The 23,409-nt window shown below is 42.4% G+C and overlaps 3 protein-coding genes across 3 annotated transcripts; 2 read left to right on the top strand and 1 right to left on the bottom strand.

The window, feature by feature from the left end:
* The first annotated feature begins 1,796 nt into the window (after positions 1-1,796).
* On the top strand, positions 1,797-8,130 carry LOC132260118 (multidrug resistance-associated protein 1-like). Its single transcript, XM_059758056.1, has 7 exons — positions 1,797-2,151; positions 2,924-3,005; positions 3,073-3,982; positions 4,041-5,702; positions 5,773-6,459; positions 6,573-7,178; positions 7,247-8,130. Exons 1-7 carry the CDS (start codon positions 2,122-2,124, stop codon positions 7,830-7,832), a joined length of 4,563 nt encoding a protein of 1,520 aa, XP_059614039.1. The 5' UTR covers positions 1,797-2,121; the 3' UTR covers positions 7,833-8,130.
* Positions 8,131-8,468: 338 nt separating this feature from the next.
* Positions 8,469-19,180, top strand: LOC132260284 (uncharacterized). The gene is made up of 4 exons (XM_059758300.1): positions 8,469-8,612; positions 13,347-14,252; positions 14,317-14,963; positions 15,049-19,180. The coding sequence occupies exons 2-4, from the start codon at positions 13,391-13,393 to the stop codon at positions 17,155-17,157; spliced, it is 3,618 nt and encodes a 1,205-aa protein (XP_059614283.1). The 5' UTR covers positions 8,469-8,612; positions 13,347-13,390; the 3' UTR covers positions 17,158-19,180.
* Positions 19,181-19,826: 646 nt separating this feature from the next.
* Positions 19,827-23,409, bottom strand: LOC132260339 (trithorax group protein osa-like). The gene is made up of 3 exons (XM_059758387.1): positions 22,968-23,409; positions 22,216-22,866; positions 19,827-21,079 (listed from the first exon to the last, which is right to left on the bottom strand). Exons 2-3 carry the CDS (start codon positions 22,856-22,858, stop codon positions 20,136-20,138), a joined length of 1,587 nt encoding a protein of 528 aa, XP_059614370.1. The 5' UTR covers positions 22,859-22,866; positions 22,968-23,409; the 3' UTR covers positions 19,827-20,135.

Here is a 23,409-nt window from a genome sequence, read left to right as displayed (position 1 = left end):
TATATATTTTTCATGTGAATAGGGAGTTATTCGAGAGAAAAATAAAGCACAATTACAGGGCAGAAAAATGATTAAAAAGGGATTCCACGTGCAGACAAAGTTTCCGATGAAACCCCCAGAAAATCACAGTTTCAGCAGAGTTGGAAACATTTCCCGTGAATTGAACTTGAATAATAAATATATGTACCAATCCACCCATTTAACAGAATATGGCTATTGCAGATACATTACAAAAGGATATATATTACAACACATAGTTAGTTTTGAAGGGTTAAGAAGCAGGTGAAAAAAAATCATTGGATGGCATCATCTTAAGTAAACAAGTTAATATAGAATTTAAGAGAGTAGATAAATTGGTGAGAATGAGAAGAAAGAAAACAGATAAACCACAATACAGAGGCCTTACTTAGTGTGAAACAGAATAAAATTTTAAAATCACTTATTATATTTGATGAGAAGGTAATCAAATCATGAGAGAGAAAATATTAGAAGTATTAAATGTTTAGGTGAGACGGAAATATTAAATCTGTTGATGAGAAGCAGAGAGTTGTTTCATTTTACAATTTCATCTCAGTCGTTTATCTTTATTTGCAACATTGTGGCAATGCTTGTCGTGTGCAAGAACAAATGCCAGATGAAGAAAAAAGCAGATAAAAAGGCAAGCAATATTATAATCACAGAACATTTGCATTTGCGCATTCATTGAAATGCTTCGAAAGGATTAATTGAAGACATATTCCTTGTTGCTAACTGCACTCAAAACTCCTACAATTGCTGACGAAAGCGACAGTTTATCTACAAGAAAATGTGCCACACCGTCAAAAGCGTGACTTTTATCGGTCACGCTGCCTGTGAAGAGCATTCTCAAGCGGAATTGATTCAAGTGACGAAATTCGGGTCATGCTCTCTCGCAAGATTACCATGAAAACTACACTATATAGTTTGCGTGAGGAATTTATAGAAATTACAGATGATAGAGGATTTACCGCGAGACTTCGAGACGCTTGAGGCATCTGGAAAATTTATATTCGAAGCGGCATGAACATGCTTAATCCCCGAGTAAATATAACGTGCTCTATAAATCCAATAAACACGGTGAATAATAAACATTTTCATATTGTAATTGCCTGATTAAATACGCAATTTGCCGTTAGTTGACTTCTTCACGACTTTGCATGCAATTTTGAACAATCATTGCATCCATTCATAAAATAATAGCAATGGTGACGCAAGTCTGGGGTTACTGATGAGACATTTGGGTATATTTGGAGTTTCTTAGACAAATTTGCTTATCCTGTTTGCCTTCTATGTGTGAGAAATCACAGAAAATGATTGGTTTTCTCTGCCAATGCACTCTTGACTGCCACATCACAGTGATTACCCATGTTAAACATCCTCTTGGGGGCTTGATTTCGTCCCACGGTGGCCTCAGTGACGCGATGAATAGCAGAAAACGCCTCAATGGGAGTACTTTAAAGCTGCTCTGACTCAGGCAAGGTAGTGAGCCAGTAAATGCCCATTCAATACTATCCTAATAAAATTTATATAATCCATACACACACAATACACGTGCAAGAGTGTTCATGAAACAGCAGAATTTTCCTTTTCTCTTCACCAATTATCTGTGTGTGAGTAATTTTCACTTATCTTCCAAATACCCCTGTCACCCTCGGTCACCTCTTTAGCCCGCCTTATCACCCATTATCATCTGAGAACATGACAATGAGATTTTTTGCACAATCAACACACGAGCGATTGATATAAAAAGCATGCCCCAACGTATTACTCCCAGTTTGTTTGACCACAGTGCTTCGTTGTGACAGGTGAAAATTGTAGATGCTCTCCTTGTGACAATCTTGTAATTTTCGCTCTTGATGCTCTAAGTGCTGCTCATCAATTACAACAGTTTTTTCTCTCTCGTGTGTTTTGGAAATGCTTCTCAACCTCTGTAGACTGTCGCCTCAAGAGTGACAAACTTTCTCAAAAGGACTCTTATTTATTCTGTCCAAGAAGGACAAATAAAATATTAAAGGACTGATTGTGTGTGATTTCCTAACATCGTCTCCAGCCAAGACCATCATCTTTCAGCTCTGGACGTAGATTGAAGTGTCGAAAAGGACGATGCAAGACTTCTGTGGAGGTCCACTTTGGGTGAGTGTAATAAATTATCACATAGTCAGTGTTATAAATTATTACGAAATTCGGGAAAATTGAATTTTCATCCAATTCCCACCCACACAACAAAACGCGATTAATGATATCAAGACTCAAATACGTGCAAAAATGTGTTGATAAAAAATGTACTGATAAATGGTCAGCGAAGTGACACAGTTGAAAAATCTCCTTTGGGCATTGAAGAAGAGAATATCTTACCCGGAAAAACCGTGAAAGATTAAATTTACATCTTCAGACATCATCAGTCCTCAGCAGATACATATATGGCAAGAACTGCATATATGTAGCAGGATAAGACATCACTCGCTGTATATAATGTATTGAAAAGACAGCAAACCAGCAGAATTTATGATTCATCGTTTATCTTAAAAAATATTAACATCTATTTTTGTGAGTGAGATAATTTCTGTCATGCCTCCAGAGTCACACAACCAATATGCGTTCATCACTATTACTTAAGCGCCTCTTTTCGATTTCACGCCATAAAATTTACTCCAATATTTTGGTACTCAAAGATGTGCACTTGAGAGCTGTGTGGCGATAAATTCAGACTTTCTGCTGTCTCACGCCCCTTTATCAGGAATTTTTGTAAAAATGTGGGAGTGTTGGATGAATTATTAAGTATCCGCAATAATGTTGTAGTGAAAAATCCACACTTTAGTTGAATGACTGAATTGCTAAACCAAGGGCAAATTTCCATCACTTATCACTACAATTTATTTAATTTCACAATATTAATATATTTCAGGATGACGATCTCACGTGGGCAACGGAAGATCCGGACTTTACGCCATGTTTTCATAAAACCATAATGGTGTGGGTTCCATGTGGTAAGTCATGTGCGGATTCTGTTGAGCAATCACTTGGACATAAAGATGTATCTGTTTTTTTTTCAAGGGTTCCTTATCTTATTCGCACCTCTTGAGTTTTACTTTATTGCCACTAGCCAAAACGGCCGTATTCCATGGAGCTTTTTCAACGTTGGAAAAACGATTACAAACTTCCTCTTGTTTACTCTTGCCACGGCGGACCTGGCAGTGGGAGCTGACCTATGGATATCCGAAGTGCCTGGAGTCTATCCGGTGCACATTGTCACGCCTGTGATTCTCATGGTGACCTTCATCTTGTCCATGACACTCATGTTGCTCCACAAACGCAAAGGCATCAGATCGTCAGGACTTATGTTTCTCTTCTGGCTTGCCATCGTTTTCCTGGCAATCTTCAGATTCCGCTCACAACTCATGAACTTCGATCCAGATGGTGAAACAACAGAGGAACAAATTGATTTCCACACATACCAATATGCGAGTGTTATCACGCACTTTTCCCTCTGTGTCATAATGTTGCTGCTCAACTGTTTCTCTGACAAGCCGCCAGAGGATAGGATCAAAGTTGGCAAGCCAAGTCCTGAAATATCGTCCAGTTTCTTGCGCAAGCTGTTCTTCCAATGGTTCGATCCCATGACATGGAAGGGTTACCGTAAACCCTTGGAAATAAGCGATATGTGGGATCTCAACACTGAAGATCAGAGTAGAAGTCTGATTCCCGGCTTCGATAAGCACTGGTACACAAGTGTACAGAAGAACCAGATGAAGAGTGATGCAAGTGCAAATACGAAGAAGAGCACTCAAAATGGATACAGCAATGGCACGGCTTTCCAGTCTAATAGTCAATTCAAACCTCATGGAAGAACGAATGGATCAGTCCTTCCAGCTATGGTTAAAGCATTCGGAGGACCTTTCTGGTTCGCTGGAATCCTTAAGCTTATCATCGATCTCCTATCCTTCGCCTCACCGCAGCTTCTGGGGTAAGAATAGTTGTTGTATTTATTTCTATTATAATACTAATTTTGCTTTGATTTTCAGACTCTTGATTGCCTTTACGAGTAATCTGGAGGAACCACTGTGGAGAGGACTATTCTATGCCTTCCTCATGTTCGCTGTGGCTTTGCTAACATTATTCTTGAACGGACAATACTTCCACATGACCTTCCTCGTGGGATTCCGAATTCGAAGTGCCCTCATCTCAGCTATCTACAGAAAAGCTCTGAGAGTGTCGAGCTCAGCCAAGAAGGACACCACTGTGGGAGAAATAGTGAATCTTATGGCAGTGGATGCACACAGATTCTTTGAGTTAGTGTCCTACTTGCACTTGCTGTGGTCCGGACCATTGGTTATGGCACTCGCTCTTTACTTCCTCTACGATCTTCTTGGCGCTGCTATCTTCGCTGGATTAGCTGTGATGATCCTGATGATTCCACTGAATGCGTGGATTGCGGTGAAATTGAGATCCTTGCAAATGGAGCAGATGAAGAAGAAGGATCATCGTGTCAAGATCATGAACGAAATCTTAGGCGGAATGAAGGTGCTGAAGTTGTACGCCTGGGAACCGAGTTTCGAGCAGAATGTAAAGGATATTCGTGAGGAAGAGATATCAGTATTGTTCAAGATGGCATACTACAGCGCAGGTACCTTCTTCGCGTGGACCCTAGCACCCTTTTTGGTGTCTCTGGCATGCTTCACAACGTATGTCTTCATGGATGAGGGAAATGATCTTGACGCGACCACAGCATTTATGTCACTGGCCTTGCTTAACATCTTGCGCATGCCTATGACGATGTTCCCAATGGTCATCACAATGTCCATGCAGGCCTGGGTTGCAGTCACTCGAATCAACAAATTCATGAATAGCGAGGAACTCGATCCCGACAATGTCACCCATCATCCGCACAAGAGCGCTCTAGTTATCGAGAATGGATTGTTCACTTGGGGTGAGGAAGAAGTCACGCTGAAAAATATTAACATGAACGTTCCCAAAGGTGCTCTTACTGCTGTTGTCGGACCTGTTGGATGCGGAAAGAGTTCCCTAATCAGTGCACTCCTAGGAGAGATGGAGAAGAAGCAAGGCAATGTCAATACCGATGGAACAATCGCTTATGTTCCTCAGCAAGCTTGGATTCAGAATGCTACGCTTCAGGACAACATTCTCTTCGGCATGAAAATGAATCGACAGCATTACGATAAGGTTATCGAAGCGTGTGCCCTGAAGGCGGACATCGATATGTTGCCAGGAGGCGATCAGACGGAAATCGGAGAGAAAGGAATCAACTTGTCTGGAGGACAGAAGCAGAGAGTGTCTCTTGCTCGTGCGGTATACAGTGGTGTTGATATATATCTACTCGACGATCCTTTGAGTGCTGTAGATGCTCATGTAGGGAAGCACATCTTCGACAATGTCATTGGTCCAAAAGGATTGCTGGCTGGAAAGACAAGGCTCTTAGTCACCCACGGAATCTCGTATCTTCCTCATATGGACGAAATTCTGGTCATAAGTAACGGTGAGATCAGTGAAAGCGGACATTATAAAGAACTTCTCGCCCAGAAAGGAGCCTTCTCTGAGTTCCTTGTGGAGCACTTACAAGAAATGGAAGATGATGAAGTCGATGAGATCAAGGAGGTTTTGGCCGTGAAGCCAGAGGGCAGACAACTTCTGGAACGCGCTCTCTCTATTCGATCAACATCCTCAAAGTAAGTATTACACGCTATAGCTAAAATCTATCTTCCTTCTTCAAATACAATGTGATTTTCTGAATTCTAGGGGATCAAAGAAGGGTTCTGTGAGAGGCTCTATGAGAGGTTCGATGAGGAAGAGGCCCAGCAACTCTAGCAAATTGGAAAAGGAGGGAATCATTGTGCCGAAAGTCGGAACAACTTTAATTGAGAAGGAAGAATCAGCCACAGGAAAAGTCAGCTGGGCAGTTTACATCAAATACTTCAAGGGCGTTGGAGTATGGATGACTTTCTGGGCTCTGTTGATGAATCTTCTGAATCAAGGTTTCTCGGCCGGAGCTAATCTTTGGCTGACAAGATGGGCTGAAGACGATGAAGCTCATCTTCCAGCAAACAGAGATATGTATTTAGGAGTCTACGGCGCTTTGGGCGGAGGACAGGCAATCACCCTCTTCTTCAGCACAATTGCACTGGCTATTGGATGCCTCAAAGCCGCCAAGACTCTCCATCACAAACTCCTGAGCCACACGTTGCGCCTGCCAATGTCATTCTTCGACACAACTCCGCTGGGAAGAATAATGAATCGCTTCTCCAAGGATGTGGACATTGCCGACAATATTCTGCCAATGTCCATCAGATCTTGGATCCTGATGGTCTTCTCTGTAGTGTTCATTTTCGTCGTTATCAGCATCACCACGCCAATCTTCATGAGCGTGATTATACCCATTGGTATCTTCTACTACTTCATTCAAACATTCTACGTAGCGACTTCAAGGTGAGATTGGTTATCTTGTTATTTACATTTAGCAAACACTTGTGAAATTTACAATTCGCGGCTTTGACTTGTTTTGACTTTTTCAATATTTATTTGCATTGTCTTTCGTTTAGGCAACTCAAGAGAATTGAATCGGTTACGAGGTCTCCCATCTACTCTCATTTCGGCGAGAGTCTCACCGGCCAGCCAACTATCAGAGCCTATGGCAAGCAAGACGGCTTCACGAAGCAGAATGAAGACAAAGTCGACTTCAACCAGATGTGCTCATATCCCAGCATCATTGCCAATCGTTGGCTAGCCATAAGACTGGAACTTGTGGGCAGTTTTGTCATCCTCTTCGCTTGCTTGTTTGCTGTTCTTGGCCGAGAAGACATTGACGCCTCGCTTGTGGGTCTCTCCGTGACCTACGCTCTGCAGACTACACAGGTTCTCAACTTCATGGTGAGAATGACTGCTGAGGTGGAGACAAATATCGTGGCCATTGAGCGCATGGAAGAGTATTCCCACGTGGAGAAGGAAGCCGAGTGGGAGAAGGGAGAGCGTGATCCTCTGTGGCCCAAGGAAGGGCGAGTTGACTTCGAAAACTTCCAAGTCAGATATCGCGAAGGATTGGATCTCGTTCTGAAAGGCATCACCTTTTCCGTCAAGAGCTGTGAAAAGATTGGCATCGTCGGAAGAACTGGTGCTGGAAAATCAAGCTTGACTCTTGCTCTCTTCAGGTGGGTTTATCAATATGATTTTAAGTCGTTTTCTTTATTTACGGAATTTCGGTTTTGATTGTTTGCAGAATTATTGAAGCTGCCGGAGGAAAAATCACCATTGATGATAAGAACATCGGAGAATTGGGTCTGCACAATCTCCGCTCTCGCCTCACCATCATTCCTCAGGATCCAGTGCTCTTCTCTGGCTCTCTCAGGATGAACATTGACCCTTTTAACTCCTACAGCGACGACGAAATTTGGCGCGTGCTCGAATTGTCGCACTTGAAGCACTTTGTGAAAGGTCTGCAGGCCGGACTTCAGCATGAAATTTCTGAAGGCGGCGAGAATCTGTCCGTTGGCCAGCGCCAGCTAATTTGCTTGGCCAGAGCTCTGCTGAGAAAGACGAAAGTGCTTGTGCTCGATGAAGCCACTGCAGCAGTTGATCTCGAGACAGATGATCTCATCCAGAAGACCATCAGAGCGGAATTCGCCGACTGCACAATCCTCACAATTGCCCACAGATTGAATACAATCATGGATTCGGACAAGGTGATTGTGCTGGACAAAGGTGAAATAGCAGAGTTTGACACTCCGACGAATCTACTGCAGAACCCCAATTCCATTTTCCACAGCATGGCAAAGAATGCTGGAATTGTGGGAAATTCGCAATAGAGCAGCACAGGCTGGATTCAATAGATGACAGACACTTAGGAAACAATGTGGGATAGCAAGCAATAGCTGATTCCTCAAAATGACGACTGATTTATAAATTAAAAATCACATTCGCATTCGTCAAAGAGATGTAAAAAGTTAAAAAAAAAAAAATGTATTAGACTGTAGTTTAAAAACAATTTTGTGACAGCATTGAGAGATTATAAAAGTGTAAAATATGTCCATATGAAGATTGTAATAATGTAGGGAAATAGCAAATATGTGAATAAAAGTTTATGTTTTATATATTTATGAAATAGAACAATGTTCAGTTTCTTATGTTTGCCACTGTTTCAACGCTCAAATTTACAAAGTTAAATGTTTAGACGAGTGGTTTGTGAACTGGGTAAGTATAAAAATTGTCCGCCAGGGGAAATTAAGCTGAGACACTCTGTTATCAAATGATGAAGCGAATATTATAATTCGGCAAAATATCTCCTCAAGTGCAAGGATTTGGTGAGAAAACAGTGTGAATGTGTCAAGAAACGCGCGTGTAACAATATCACGATCTGAATTTGTAGCAGTGCTTCTATATATCCGAGAAATTGCCCAAGTGGAAGTGCTTGCGCGCCACTGGAATCACTGATAAAGTGACAGACCCGCGGGGACAAATTGTCAGATGATAGAGTGACAATATGGCGATTTATTTTCAGACGTGTTGACGTTTCGTCTTGAGTTTTTCTCCCAAAATCGTAGTGTAAAAGTGCGTGAAAGTGTCGTGGAGTTGCGGAAAATTGCTGGGTAATTCACCCTCTGTCATTTGCATATGATTCCTCCGTGAGGCCCTTGTGCTATCTGTGAAAAGCGATCAATTGATTCAGTGGCATATGTTTACTGGAAGTGCGCTCGTAGGGTCGGTGGAAACAGTGGCCCCAAGCGTGGAAAAATTCATCACGACGTATGCAAAATAATCGATAGAGTGTCTGGTATTGGGCGATTGTTGGGGTTGATGGTGTTCTTGTGGCTTTCACCCCCCGTTGCTGTCCCCCACAGTTCCGACACACCATTTTTATGCTTCACCCGAATTGAAGTGACACAACAATTGCGATACGTTTCCGTTGCCATAGAAATCCTCCCATGGTCTCACCCCCCTGGCCTACCTCATGGTCGATCTCTTGCTCAACTTCCTGCCCAGACTCACCCCGTTGGCTGTCTGACCCGCGCGCGGGCAAATCTCCCGCCAAAATCGCCTTTCATCTCCGAGCGCGCGTCTTTCGAATCTCCGTCGCGAGATCTGCTCTCGCGTCGCTCTCAGCGGGCAAAAACCCGGCCGCACGAGAGAGTATCTGCCACCGTCCGGAGCGCGAGAGGAGTGAATCTCGGCGTCTCGCATTGGTCGCCAACGTCTTGTGATTTCCGGCCACGGAGCAATTACTATTATTAATTATGTATTTCTGATTAATGGGTCATCCCAGTGTGTGTGTCTCCCCGTCCCCAGCGCTGCGTGTGCCTCGAAGCGAGCAGTGAAAACTGAAAAATGAAAAGTGAGAAGTGATACCAAAAAGTGGCTTTTGTGGTTTTTCCTCACTGCCATAATACAACATTTTACTGGGGCTACAGAGAGCGAGCGCGCAAAAAACGTCTTCGCCAACTAATGTGCGTTATCATTGGTTAATGGCAAACAAGTGTTTCATAAATTTTTCAAGCAATGTCACACTAAAAATGTTTTAATTGCAATCTCTGTCCGTTTTTCTCCTCTTCGCACTCACACACCATGTGGGGAAAACTCTCAGGGTGGCGTCGAACATGCTCACACATTAACAATAATCATGTGAACACTGTGAAAAAATTTCGCTACGCACTATAAATGAGGGTTACAGGCGATCCATAAGAGAATGTAATGGGAATTCGGAAAAACAAGGCCTTAATTTGGAGTATTTTGTGTGAGAGGACTTTGTTTAATGGCACTTTCATTTCAAATCACCTTGAGTCAATATAACTTTTTTTTGGGATATAAAATCCTTTTTTATTTGCTCAATTTGTGTTTAGTAATTTGTTGAGATTGTATGAATGTAATAAAGATTAAACAAAAAGCTTTCCTTTATTATAATTTATCGTGGCTTTGTCACCTGGCGTTGTGAAGTGATTAATAAATGTCCTTAATATGCTCCGCCCACTCAATGGCTCCGCCTCTTTTCGCATTGCTTCTGAATGATTGAATTTTGACTTTCTTAAGTTGCCTAATTTAAATTCTGAACAGAACAATATCTTTCTAATTTCTCTTAGTGTTTTTTTTCACTAAAAGTGTTGGATGTATCAGAATTTCATACAGAGGAAAATCAACTGGGGGAAATACAATACACTTTTCTATCCGTTTACCCATTTTTCCTCATCGCACGTTTCACGTTTTGAGCGCTCAATCGATCGATTGATTGAAAATTCTATTCGTGTTGTGGCCAAAGAGTCGAAGTCAGGGTGGGCTCGTCGGGGGCAATCCCCCATTGGGGGTAACATGATCTCTGCATTTCTCATGTGTTAGTTCTCAGCCAGGAAATTGAATGGGGAATGTCTGGTGCTCAGCTTAAATTCTAATGGCCATTTAATTGTGTAATGTCTTGTAATCATTTTATGAATTGTTTCTAATGAATACTGACACTCAAAAACTGTGTTCTTATTACCGATTCATTGGGGGTGATGATGATATGAATAGAAATGTCTCGATGGCAGCAATATTTAATTTTGGGGATGGAACAGAGTGTCTTCGTGGGCGTAGCATTCGAAAATATGTATCATATAACGTGAGAAAATGGTTTGTTTCCCTTTGGCCACATCAATGGCACCAAATTTGAGCAATCAGAGTGTACAAAATGTATCAATTAAATGTCTAATGCCACTTTGCGGTCAAGTGGTCGAGGAAGCACCACTTTAGAATCATTGCGATTTCGGCAGCACTGCTGGCTGTGGCCTTTCCTCTGTCTCAGGGCGCGCATCCACCTAATTTCGATGCTGACTATGTTGAAATAATACGTGAAGCATTACAATATACTGTGTTTCCATATGAGACGTAGGAGACAGAAATACGAAGCCACGGACTGACAAGACGATCTACATTGTGACCCACAAAATATTTTATATAAACTCATATACAGTACGCATATTTATGTTTACGTCCCCACTCCACTCCTCGTGCGGAGTAGACACTTTTTCAGAGTGGCCCCTAAGTTCAATTATCCAATTGTCGATCGATTTTGTGCGCGCAGTCACTACAGCTCTGACTCTATTGCTTCGCTTGCCACTTTCCAGCCTTATCAGTGCGGAGCTCTGGCACCTGGGACGTGCAATTGTTGAGGAAGACCGCAGGGAAAGTGTCGAGTGAGCCACATTTTATCAGTTCACTCGACAATGTGGAGCGAATTGTCTCGAGAGGAGTTGTTCTGCGATTCTCACCAGAATCTTCCGGCTTGGCTGCGATTAGCCAGGAATATAATATTATTTTCTCTATATTTTCCAAAATTCCTCAATCACTCTCTTATCATCCACCATTCACGCTTTCTTCAAAAGAATCGCCTTGGCAATGTTCAGATAAAATTTATTACTGGCAAACCCCTCGCAATGATTCTCGCTTTTTTGTGCGACGTCCCTCAATGAAATTTCCTCAACAATAGTAATTTTGAAAATAAAAACCTACACGTCAGAGCCACGCAATGTTCGTGATAGTGGAGATTAATCAAATGACAAGAGCGAGAGAGAGAGATAGGGAGTGAGAGGGCACTTGAAAGCGCGTCATTTCATTTCAAATAAATAATGCATTTAATTAATATTACAGCTTTTAGTGCATCTGGAAATGTGGTCAAAGTTGACATAATTGGATTATGGAATTGTGCAATTTTTCTGCGGAAATACTTAACACATTGTGCCACTGCAGAGAGAGAGTGAAAAGCTTGAGTGGAATTTGAGCGACAATTGAAATTCCAGGTGCAATTTCGGAGTGACGAGAGACCCAGAAATGTTATCAAAATGTCAATAGAATGGGGCAATGTGTCGCTTCAAATACTAATTAACATTATTATTTCTTCCATCTCATGTACAGTGTATTCTCTGGTCATCTCACTCACGCATGACTCTCTTCGCGATAAATTATTGCCTACAATGAACATGAGAAAATATCAGCAAGTAGTTGATAGTGGCAATAAATAATCATTGCCTTCAATCACAACCACCAGCAATAAATCCTCTCAACGTTAAACAACACAACTCAAATATTTGAGCACTTCTTTGCCACCTCGATGGTATTCAGAGTGTGAAAATCTGTCGCCAAACCACAAGAATCTCTCTGCTCTGCTATGGCAGAATTCTTTCCATGTCGCTGAAGAAAATTGAGTCTCTTTTTCTCCATCACAGCTATTTTAGCGGATTGAAGTCAGTCAGTAGAAAATTGTATGCAGAAATATGACAAAATGTCGCGCAGTCATTTTTTGTCTGTCGTCGAGGGGCGAATAAGTGGGCATTTTAGTGGGAAATATTTTGCTTCTTACCCATAAAGTATCGCTGAATTGATTTTAGAAATATGCACAGATGTTTTCCGATACTTTTCTAGGCGCAGAAAAATTGCCACTTGCTCACCTTTAAGTGTATTATAAGTGTATGAAAGGTGACGAGAAGCGACAGAAGCGTCAATATATGAAACCATAGAGAATAAACTGCACAATTTCAATGACCTATGGGAACAGTATTGAGCAAGAATATTTGTGAGACTGAAGCCTTACAGTGTGTCGTTCACGAGACGAGGGTGCTAATGAAAATTGAATCGCTTAGCGGTTTCACTGATTAACTTATCTTGATTAAGTACTAATTTTCATACATTTTTACCTCATCTGAGGGAATTCCTTTCCATATTGCCGCAATGACAGTATCTGGCCGAACACTGACCCTGGTGGAAAGGAGTAGCTTGCAGGTGCTCACAGTCTCCCTATTGTAACTGTTCTACGCCGTATTCTCGTGACATGAAACGCTATATTGCTTATACACATAGATAGATTTTTCTATGAGCTGAGACTGAGGGAAGAGTGGCGAAATGGAATGAATTTTGTTAACATTTTATTAACGCATCACGTCTTCGAGTAATTTACATCACTTACTCTCTCGTATTTGACTATGATGTTTACGAATTCTGGAGATGAACATGAACACCTCGATGGCATCTCATCTGGCTTCTGCCGACCATTCACGTGGTGTTGGACGATTGAGTTGGGAAGGATGGTTGGAGCTTGTGGACAAGTGACGAACATTTATTGGTTTTCTGGTTGAAAAATGTGGAAAAGTGGTGGAGGAAAAAACGGCATAATTTTTCATAGCTCTTGATGTGATTCAGCGATAAAAGTCCGCGTTTTATACACTGGGTGCACCTCAAATGGGAAAAATATAGAGTGTAATTCTGTCTAAGCAAGGTTATTGTCATTTGTGTGGGGACAAAAGCTTTCTCAATTAATGTACTTTTTCTCTCTTGCTTCTACCATGCGCGCTTCATGGTCACAGGAGTGAGATCTGCAGGATCCTGATGAGCTTCTAATGAGTGGACAATGGATCATCATGGCTATTATCCGGATGTGAACGCATATGCCGGCGCAACGGGTGAGATTGGCCAGCAGTTGCCTCTACAGCAGCAACAGCAGCAGGCGACAATCTATCCCTTGCCACACCACCAGGCCTACCAGCAGCCGATTCCTTCGCTCCAGCAGCAGCCCAGTCAGCAGATCCAGGCGACGCAGTTGTACCACCAGAAGAATGCCCAGCAGATGCACTACAGGAAGCACGATATCCTGGACTCTTACGGTGCCAATGGAGAAAATCTGCTCAATTATTCGGTGAATAGTGGCGAGAGTCCCGGTGGTGCCATTGCCCAGTGCGGCGTGGATTATTCTGCTGTCCAGTACGCCAAGAGTGGAGTTGAGCAAAATCCCACCTACTACTATTCCAAAGTTCAAGCTGGAGCTTACGATGCAAACTACGGAGGATATCAGAACTACAGCGCAACTGCAACTCCCACGTACAACAATGCGTCCTCCACATCGTCCAGTCCTATCGTGCTCAGTGACTATCCGGAATCGCCCAAGAGTCACGTGTCAAATACATACGGCGGTGCAATCAAGTACAATGGCTATCAAGTGGCGGGAGGTTACAAGAATTCACCGGCAGCACCCGTGGCGCCAACGCAGTGGACAACTCCCGTCCAGTCAGCTCAAGTTCCTCCGGCCAAAGACATGAGGCATTCTTATGGCATGGTTCCTGTGCGACATCCATTCGACGATTCCTACAGCCGATCGGCAGTGTACATGCGACCTGGATCCCATCCTTATCACATGACACAGGATTATGGCTATGCGGAAAAGTACCAGTCAAATTACTTCACTCCCACGAATCCCTACAAAACAGCAAGCAATGGTGAGTCCAACCATATGAATCCTCTGAAGAACTAATTACTGAAAAAGACTCTTTTACATTGCAGGCAAATACCCAGTCATGATGGGCTCTTCTCCGCGATCTGGAAGGACAATGATCCAGTCAACGCCAGAAGCGCCTGTTCCGCATCCCTATTACAACATGATGCGGCCCGGAAATGGTTATCAACAGCCAACTAGTCAAGTTTACAATCGCCCAGCCACACATCACGTGCCGCAGAAGGAAATGTACATGGAGAATGGCATGTACGACGATCCCTACGGCGCCAAGATAAACTACAACACTCCCCCGAAGTACATTCCACAGTACGAAGACTACCACCATCATCACCATCGTCACTCCACCAATCAAATCCCGCAGCAATCGGCAATGAGAAGCTCAGTGATCCCTGGAAGCTATCAGGCATCGAAGATTGTGTATCAGGGCTCAAGAAATCCCAACGAAATGTGCTACACGAGTGGGTATCAAGGATCGTATCCTGTGAGTCAAGCTGCTCCGCAACAGCCCAATCGCGTGGGGTACTATGATGTGCCTCAGCAATCTGAGAAGTCCTACATTGATTTGGAGGAGCAGATAAACAGCTCTAAGATCTTGAAAGCGGGTCGCCCACAAATTTCTGATTACTATCAAGCGTCACACTATCAGTATTTGGGTCATCATGGCCAGGTTGAGGATCTAACGTCTGACCCACAGGTATAATTAATAAAAAAATACCATCAATATATTTTTCCCGGATCACCACAAAGTTGAATTAATGTTTAATGGTGCAATTTTGCAGGTGCCTCTCAAGAAAACCAACGTGCGAGACTTCCTGTCATCGTGGAATGAGGATGAAGAGGAGGAGAACAAGCAAAGTCACGAACACAATCGCTCTGCTCCGGATATGAACAGCGTGAGCTGTAGCTATGGGAGCTCCATTTACGACATGAGTCGGCCGAAGGAGTTCGACACTGAAGGTAATCCCCGAATTCACGTGGGCATCACAATAGACAACAACACCACAAATCAGAGTATCAACCTGCCGGATATAATAATTGACATTGAGAAGCCGAAGTTGATGCCTCCTGAAGACAATGTGGTCGTTAATTCGGAGAAACTTTACGTTCTAGAGTCCATCGATGTGCCTTTGTCGGAACTCAACAAGTACAAGCACTTGAGCGTAGTGAATAAACTACCTGAGAATATTGTGCACTTTGCCAATGGCGAATCGGAACAGGATGGTAAGGATTTTGCCGCGAGTGTAGAGAACTCCCTAAAGTTCATTGAGGAAATTGAGTCGAATCATGAAAACTACTTCAAGAGTGACTTTGAGATGAATGTGGAATATGATGAGAAGGATGCTGAGCCTGTTAAACAAGCTGCTCCACCAGTGAGCCAACCGGAGAGGAAGGAATCTGTGATTGTGGCAAATGGTGAGGCAGACAAGACTTCTCTTGAGTGTTCCAAGAAAGCCAAGAGAAAGAAGAAGCGCCGATCCTCAAGTATCGCCAGTGTGGAGTGCTATCCAATAGCACCGCCAAAGAAGATCAAAACACTCCAGAAGCTATGCATTACCGTGATAAATTCCAAAGATTTCCGCAAGTCCTACGAAAAGTATCTCACGTGTAAGCGGAAAGAGGCTCCAAAGCAGTCGGTTGTAAAGAAACAGAAAATTTGCCGCTACACTAAGAGGTACTGTCGGCGAGTGCCCAGTCTGAAGGAGCTCTGCGAGAAGTACTTTGTGCCTGTTCGCCAACCACAAAGTCTCAAAGAGGTCTGCGAAGCCTACATCTGTAATCACAGGAATCTCTTTGCGCTGGAAGAAGTGCCTCGAGTGCCTAGATTGAGTGATCTGTGTGAAGAAGTGCTGAAGATCAACAATTTCATAATCAATCTCGATGATTTCAGTGAGGCTCCAGATGGGGCGAACATCTGCTTTGATCTCATGATCTCTACTGCTGGTCAAGAGCTTTTGCCTCAAACCATTAGTCCGGAAACTCTCCTTCAACCCACGCAAACGGAGGAGAACTTCCTGGACATGGATGCGAACTATTTCTCTGATTCTGATACTTATCGTCTCTTTGATATCTGCGAAAATAATCACATCCAATCCGAGGAGATAATCCCTGTGGATGTGGCTCGAGATAGGAAAGAGAAGCTCTTTGAATACCTGCGATCGAAGTATATTCAGAGGCCTCATCATGAGAGGTTGTTCTTTGTAAAGAAGACCACAAGAAAGTACTTCTTCTACCAGCGCTACTCACGATTCCTATTGAGGATGTATCGGCGAGAGAAAAGCTCTGAGGGACAAAAGCTTCCGGCGAAGAAGAAGCGCTTGAAGATTGAAAAGAAGCGTGAGGGAAAGCAGATTCCGAGGAATCACGAGAACTCTCTGAACAACAATTACAGTCCAAAGAAGAGTGGGAGTGAGGGTGAAGGTCGAGATAAGAGGGTACAAAAGAGACATTCTCGAGTGGAGAGATCGTCACAGGTGGAGCAAAAGAAGAGACGCGTCTCGGAATCTCATCGTGTTGCCAAAGATCTCAAACGCCAACATGCAAGTGCATCTGCGACGAAGAGAAAGGCGAGTGTGGAGTCGCGAAAGGGCCAGAGGAAGCTCAATTTTGATGAGATGCTGCTCAACATTGACTCGTACTACACGAAAACCATTGGGAGGGTGAAGTCCTGCTCGAGGGACTCGGACGACAGCAGCAGCAGCAGCGAGCGGAGTAGTTCCAGCAAGAGCAGCTCCAGCAGCTCAAGCAGTTCAAGCAGCACGAGTAGCAGAAGCTCATCGAGCTCCTCGTCTTCATCTACGTCCTCGTCATCTGGATCAGGTACGCGATCGCCGTTCGTGAAGCTCGAGAGGAGTGTCCTCATCGATAAGATGGGGAAAATGTATACGTAGCATTTTCCTTCAAGAATGAGGGCCTTTCTTTTGGTCCCTGCTTGACATATATTTTCTATACGGTTTGAAGAAAATGAGTACAAATAATTTCTTCTGCGGCAAATTATATTTTGGATTAGGCATAAAACTGACAGCGAAGATTTTTTCGCTTAGCAAATTTCACACTAAATCGAGCCATTTCCCGCAAAATGCGGGAATCCCAGAAGACACAATCAAAGACACTGAGAATACCAAAATGTGCAATTAATATATTATTCTAATGACCTAATCTATTCTTCCTCCATAAGATGATTTATATCGCTTTCTGTTTAGCATTAATTTACTTACAAATACACATTTTGTTTACATTGGTTTTCGCTTCAGTGAGTAAGAAAAATTTCGTCTTCGTCAATACAGTTCCGTATCAAAATTATTGACACATTTCAATGGTTTAAAGTTTATTCAGTTAATCTCTTGAGATCTTGCGTCAGCATTAAAAGATCAACGTTAAAGTTTTTGTTTTTAAGAAATGGTTATTTCCTGTGGGAGTTTTTATTTAATTTTATTTTGTTGTTGAAATGGACATTTTATGTTGCTGAATAAATAAAAGACGAATAAAATGAAAAAAAAAATCATGGCTAGAAACAAAAAGTGATCTCAATGAAATCATTTTCTAAAATATACATATTAACTATATCTTGACGATTGAGATTGAAAAATGACGATTTTCAATAGAAAGACAAATTGAGAAAAATTATATTAATTGTTCGGAAAGGGAGTTTGAGGAAGAGAAATCAAAAGAAAAAAAATGTTGTGTTGTTTAAATTTTAAGGAAATTTTAATGCAAGATGGGAATGAATTGAGTTTGTGCAAAAAATATATTTATATCTATATATTGATAGTCATCTACAAGATGTTGTTGGCAGAGGTTTTAAACTAAATGTACTTAAATGTGTGATTGGCGGGGTTGATATTAGTGTGAACCAAGGAAAAATTTACAATGAAATTGTAGAATATCCCAATATTTATTCATATTGAGTGTTATATTTACAAATATATTTTATAGAAGAGCATAGTCAAGATTTATTCAAGTGCAGACATCAAATAATCATTATATTTACCAATAGAAAAAAAAGAATATTTATAATACACTGTGCAGATTGTATATTTACAAGAGATAAGAAGAAATATTTATAAAAAGATTACTAAGATGAATTTATTCACGCGTGCGTGTGTTTGTAAGTGTAGTAAATTTGAAAATATAATGCTACTAGAGTAAAAATGAGTGAAAAAAGGAAAAAAATAACAGGTTCTAAGGGTCCAAAAACGCGAAGAGTTTTCATAAATGTTTTCAATATACGAAACGGAAAATGTCATTCGGGTGAAGAAACCGTATTCATTAGATATATAAGAGAACCAAGACAAATTTGTTGAGGCCATTGTAGATTTCTGTAGCAAATTGTGTTTTCCTTCTTCTTAATTCAAATCCCACCAATTTCATTCCTTTTCAATTTTATTGTAGGTGTTATTTTTGATCATTTTTCTACACTTGTAGATTTAGATGAATATTAAAAATGCTTTTCCTTTTTGGCAAGTGGTTGAGAAGGCTTAAGTGCATTTACTAAGGTTTTTTAAGGAAACAATCCAGTGAATGAGAAATTGTACAATGAAACAGTGTTTTGTGGAATCTCTTGGGATTTATTGGAGATTTTTTTTTTTAATTTAATATACAAATATGCAAATCTGTATTTTCAAACTCACAGAAACAAACACTTTTACACACTTTTAGTGCCTTGCTGTGGAGCGATGTTTTGTAAAGGATTTATTTAGGAAAATAGCAAATGAAATCACCAAAGCTCTAACTAAATAGTATATGGACAGGTTTTACCCCAAAATTTCACAGTCATTTTACACTTTACCTGATGCGATGAGAAATTCCCTTTTTTGTGTAAATAAACATTGTTATTTAATATCTATCGATTACGACATCTATGTTGGTTGGTTGGAAGTGAAAAAAAGTATGAAATAAATAATGAAGAATTATTATTTGCCTCTTAATGCACGACTATTTCCTCTCAAACTGATGCCCATCAATTGATTTCACAGATCATATTCGGAGAGAGTCTCTTCATGAGTCAACGAACCGCAGTGTTTTTCACTCGGCGAAACTCTGGGTGATTTTAGCACGCGAAAGAATGCCTCTTTTAGCACTTTTCCGGACAATGTACTTCGCGATTAATTTGCATGTCCATTCCATGTGATTCACTGACGATAGTTATTATTTTTATCACTTCTCTGCACCATGAAAAAATGTGTTTCAATGCTTTTTTGCTGAATGATTGCGTTCATCATGAATTCTCAAATCTCTTCTGGGGTCAAATCAACTAGAATTCATAAAAGATTTGGCTAATCTCTTAGCTTTGGTGTTGGAAAACAAATCCATTTGGGAAAACCATATTTCCTTGTGTTGAGGAAATGAAAAAGTGCGTATTACATTTTCTCTGGTCTGCATGAGTGATTGAAATATATTATGAAACTCATGAAGCTTTTTACCGAATCACGAAAAATTGCCAAGACCGATTAATTTCCCATAAATTCGCTTATGTAAATGCAAAATGCCTAATTGGAGGTTATATTGAGTATCCCATCAAGGTTTTGTTTCCTCAGACGCAGCAGACAAAATTCAGCGGTTGTTTGGTGAATTATTTTATTGTTCATTTCAATATTCACTAAAAAAAAAGAATTCACATCAAAATTTTACTTGCCAAAAAACAGTTCTTGCAAATAAACCATTGAAAACCTCAAATTCACCTGAGTGATTGTATTATTAAAAAAAAAATCCTCTGAACTTTTGCATTTATATAAATTTCGAAGCTTTTCATTGTGTTCTAACATGAAGTCACGCAAGTGCCTTTTGGTGAATTTCTAACAGATCACTTGTGGGCCTTTGGATACATTATTCAAACTCTTCCAGTCTTCAGATGTTCACTTTCATCACTTCATACTTGAATGAGAACACCTGCGATAATGGTAACTGTCGTGAGAAGAGCGGCTGACATGGTCTTTGAGACTGCAGCGCTCGTTGGCTGGGAGGCCGAGAGTGTGGCCTGGTTTGTCTGCGTCTGCACGGGTTGATTCTGGAATGACGACGCTGGCGGCGGCGGAGGATTGCTGAAGGGCGGCTGAACGGGCGCTTGGGGATTGTATTGACCTGGGTAGGCAGCCAGAGGCACGCCATTGGCCATCTGGGGCTGCTGCTGCTGTGGCGGATACAGACACTGAGGCGGAATGGCCAGAGGAGCCGGAGTGCTGGTCGGCAAATCCGTGGCTACAGTTGTTGTTGTACAGTTTTCAGCAGTGCAGTTCACTGCATCCGTTGTACTCGTTATGCCTTCGGTGGTGGTCGACATTTCGCCGGTTGTAGTGGGAACTCCGACTGAAGTTGTGGATGTTTGATTCAACTGCTGTGTTTGATGCATTTGGTTCATTTGGTTCATTTGGTTCATTTGGTTCATCTGGTTCCAATACGGAGTGCAGTCAATTGGGAAGGGAGCCAGAGGAGCAGAATAGACTGGCTCCGTTCCAGGTGCATTCGCCGGCAGGGTTCCATTAGCCGGCACTGCAGCAACTTCGCCAGGAGCAGCAGGAGCCGCAGGGGCCGCTGGAGCAGCTCCTGGAGCCGCCTGTGTCCCATTTTGAATGATGATGGTATTATGCTCACTGGGCTTAAGGGCGCCATAGAGAGCAAGACCACCAATTCCGGCAATTGCAGCTGTTTGCAGTGCTGATCCGACGCCACTTCCTGATGATCCCTGGTTTCCGTAGTAGTTATTCACCATTGGCTGACCACCATAACCGGCCTGAGGATAGCCTCCAGGATAGTTGGGATGACCATAGCCAGGCTGTCCTGGCTGCCCAAATGCCGTTTGCTGAGGATATCCAGCTGAAAGTACAACGAATGATGACCTTTTAGTGCCACACTTTTCTCTTTATACCCTTGCGTCACTCTTTACTCATTTAATTTCGGACACATTCACGCATTCATGACGCATTACAAACAGCCTCATGAGAAAAATCAATACAAATGGACAATGGTGAGGAGCTGAAGAAATGTGTCATGGTATTTTCTTCACCGCAAATAAAACACAGAGTGGCTGTGATGTGAAATCGCAGCTTCTGGAATTCCTCAGCGGCAAGATTTCCCTGATTCTATTGTCTTCGTCAACAATCAAACATGAAGGAGGAGCCGAGATTGGAAATTAAACATCTTATCAACTTCTGCACATAAACAATTCTTTTGCTGCGTGGCGCAGAAGTCAAGGTCTGCCAGAGTGATTAGGAATCTGCATACGTGTGTTCTGGCATTGGTTGTGAAGAAATATTGAAATAATTCATGGTATTTATTTTTCTTCGCGCTGAAGGTGACAGCATGAGAGTTGAAACGCTAGCAAATTATCACTTTGGAAATCTAGAATGCAACTAGTAATTTTTTATAACCAGTTTTTAGTATTTGCTTCAAATTTTCGAATTGAATTCTCTGTAAAGTGTATAATAACAATAAAATTAAAACCAATTGAACAATTAATGCTCATAAAACCGCTGATGCGACATTTCTCTCATCAATAAATGTTTACTTTTTGTGGAAGTCTTCTCGAAATAGAATTGTGTCACAATCGTAGATGCATTTCCTGATTCAGACGTTTTTTATTCGCCATTTATTCAGGAAAGTGTTTCAATTTCACATTCACACCGTGGATTCGGTAATTTCAACAGAAATCATTTTTATGAATCATGCAGACTTTTGCGTCATTAATTCAATTGACTTTAATGGTCAGAGCAAACTCCACGTGATATGTGTATTGTTGGCTTTCGATAGCCAAGGTGATCCCCAGCCAAGGGGTCAGTCATTCCGTAAACAAGATGTGAAGGAGATAATAAGAAAGATAACGCTCAGCGCGCAAACTTTGGAAGCTCTTTTTACACTGGATTTGAGCAAAACGTCGTTCACGTTGTGATGAGCCCCTTGTCTTGAGTCCGATTTCACTCAATTAGCGTGGCTTTACGAGAGGTTCCGCTTACCTGGAGGGACGCCTTGGTGAGGATAACCTCCGGGCTGTTGGTATGGCGGCGGGGCCCCGGCGTAGTGAGGCTGGTTGGGCACTCCTTGAGGGCTGTAGGGCGGCGGAGCTTGGTAGCCAGTGGCTGCGTTCGGCTGCGCATGGGGCGAGTAAGGAGGCGGCGGGCCGTGATTCTGCACAGCTGAATAAGGCGGCGGATTGGCGCCAGACTGAACTGGATACGGAGCAGAATTCACTGGCGCGGCATTCTGCTTCTGCGCTGGCTGATCCACATTCCAGCCGATGGGTCTATTGCTGCCTCCAGCTGGGTTTGCGGGCTGCGAGTTCGTGTTCCAGCCGATGTTCTGGGACGGCTGCTGTGCCGGAGCTGGATGGGCCGCTGGAGCAGACGGCTGTTGAGGCTGAGGACGGTTGGGTTGCTGGTTGTATCCTGAGTAACTCAGTCTGGCCTGGTCGGCGTGTGAGTTTGAAGTCTGAGATGGCTGAGTATAGGTCGGTTTGGAGACTCTTCCTGTGCTGGATCCAGTCCTTCTCGAGCTGGAGGTTTTCCTAGCATCGCCCACAAGAGCGAATGACAGGAGGAGAACAGCGATGCTGAGGGTTTTCATGAGTCGCAATGACTCTTGTGACATTGTCCTGGCCATTGTCGGCACTGTGCCAAGGAGAGGAGACAAATACTGGTCAATATAGTGTCTTGTTTCTCCCCGGATCCACTGAATTGTGAATTTCCAAGCACAAATTCACGCCTCTTACCTTCGATACAGTCCGCTTTAGGCACTTTCTCTGGCTACGTGGTGGCTTCTGGAGCGACTCTGAGGCGTATGAGGAACTGCGATGGAAAATCGAGGGAAATCCCACTGCACAATTTTCCTCACGCACACTTTTTCGTCAACTTTTTCCACCAGATCTCAACACAGTTTCAAGGCTGCGAAGTATGCTAATTGAATTGTATGGTCGTCACGCTTCAATATCTCTAACGCGTCTCTTCTGGTGCCGTTTTGGCGGGGATTCACAGTGAAATCTCTCGCGAAATGTCCACTTTATCACCAGCAAGATGCCTCCCACTGTCGCCAATCTTGCTCCTGCCACGGAATCACTTGATAGAGGCACTGCGTCCCTCTTGAAAGGTCACTCAGAAATGCGTCGAAGTGGCACCAGAGCCGTGTGCCCACTTTTCACACTGACGGTTGAAAAT

This window comes from Phlebotomus argentipes, unplaced genomic scaffold (assembly GCF_947086385.1).
Source record: "Phlebotomus argentipes unplaced genomic scaffold, Phlebotomus argentipes genome assembly scaffold_18, whole genome shotgun sequence".
Taxonomy (NCBI): Eukaryota; Metazoa; Arthropoda; class Insecta; order Diptera; family Psychodidae; genus Phlebotomus; species Phlebotomus argentipes.
Note: the sequence above shows the minus strand (reverse complement) of the source record. Positions and strands in the feature narration are given on the sequence as shown.

What these genes read in the sequence shown, in the direction of transcription:
- LOC132260339 (XM_059758387.1), bottom strand. Translation starts at nt 22,858, where the DNA reads ATGGCCAGGACAATGTCACAAGAGTCATTGCGACTCATGAAAACCCTC. An exon ending in TCACCAAGGCGTCCCTCCAG is followed by an intron (nt 21,080 to 22,215) that starts GTAAGCGGAACC and finishes TTGTACTTTCAG; the next exon opens with CTGGATATCCTCAGCAAACG.
- LOC132260284 (XM_059758300.1), top strand. Translation starts at nt 13,391, where the DNA reads ATGGATCATCATGGCTATTATCCGGATGTGAACGCATATGCCGGCGCA. An exon ending in CTACAAAACAGCAAGCAATG is followed by an intron (nt 14,253 to 14,316) that starts GTGAGTCCAACC and finishes TTTACATTGCAG; the next exon opens with GCAAATACCCAGTCATGATG. An exon ending in ATCTAACGTCTGACCCACAG is followed by an intron (nt 14,964 to 15,048) that starts GTATAATTAATA and finishes GCAATTTTGCAG; the next exon opens with GTGCCTCTCAAGAAAACCAA.
- LOC132260118 (XM_059758056.1), top strand. Translation starts at nt 2,122, where the DNA reads ATGCAAGACTTCTGTGGAGGTCCACTTTGG. An exon ending in AATGGTGTGGGTTCCATGTG is followed by an intron (nt 3,006 to 3,072) that starts GTAAGTCATGTG and finishes TTTTTTTTCAAG; the next exon opens with GGTTCCTTATCTTATTCGCA. An exon ending in TTGACTCTTGCTCTCTTCAG is followed by an intron (nt 7,179 to 7,246) that starts GTGGGTTTATCA and finishes GATTGTTTGCAG; the next exon opens with AATTATTGAAGCTGCCGGAG.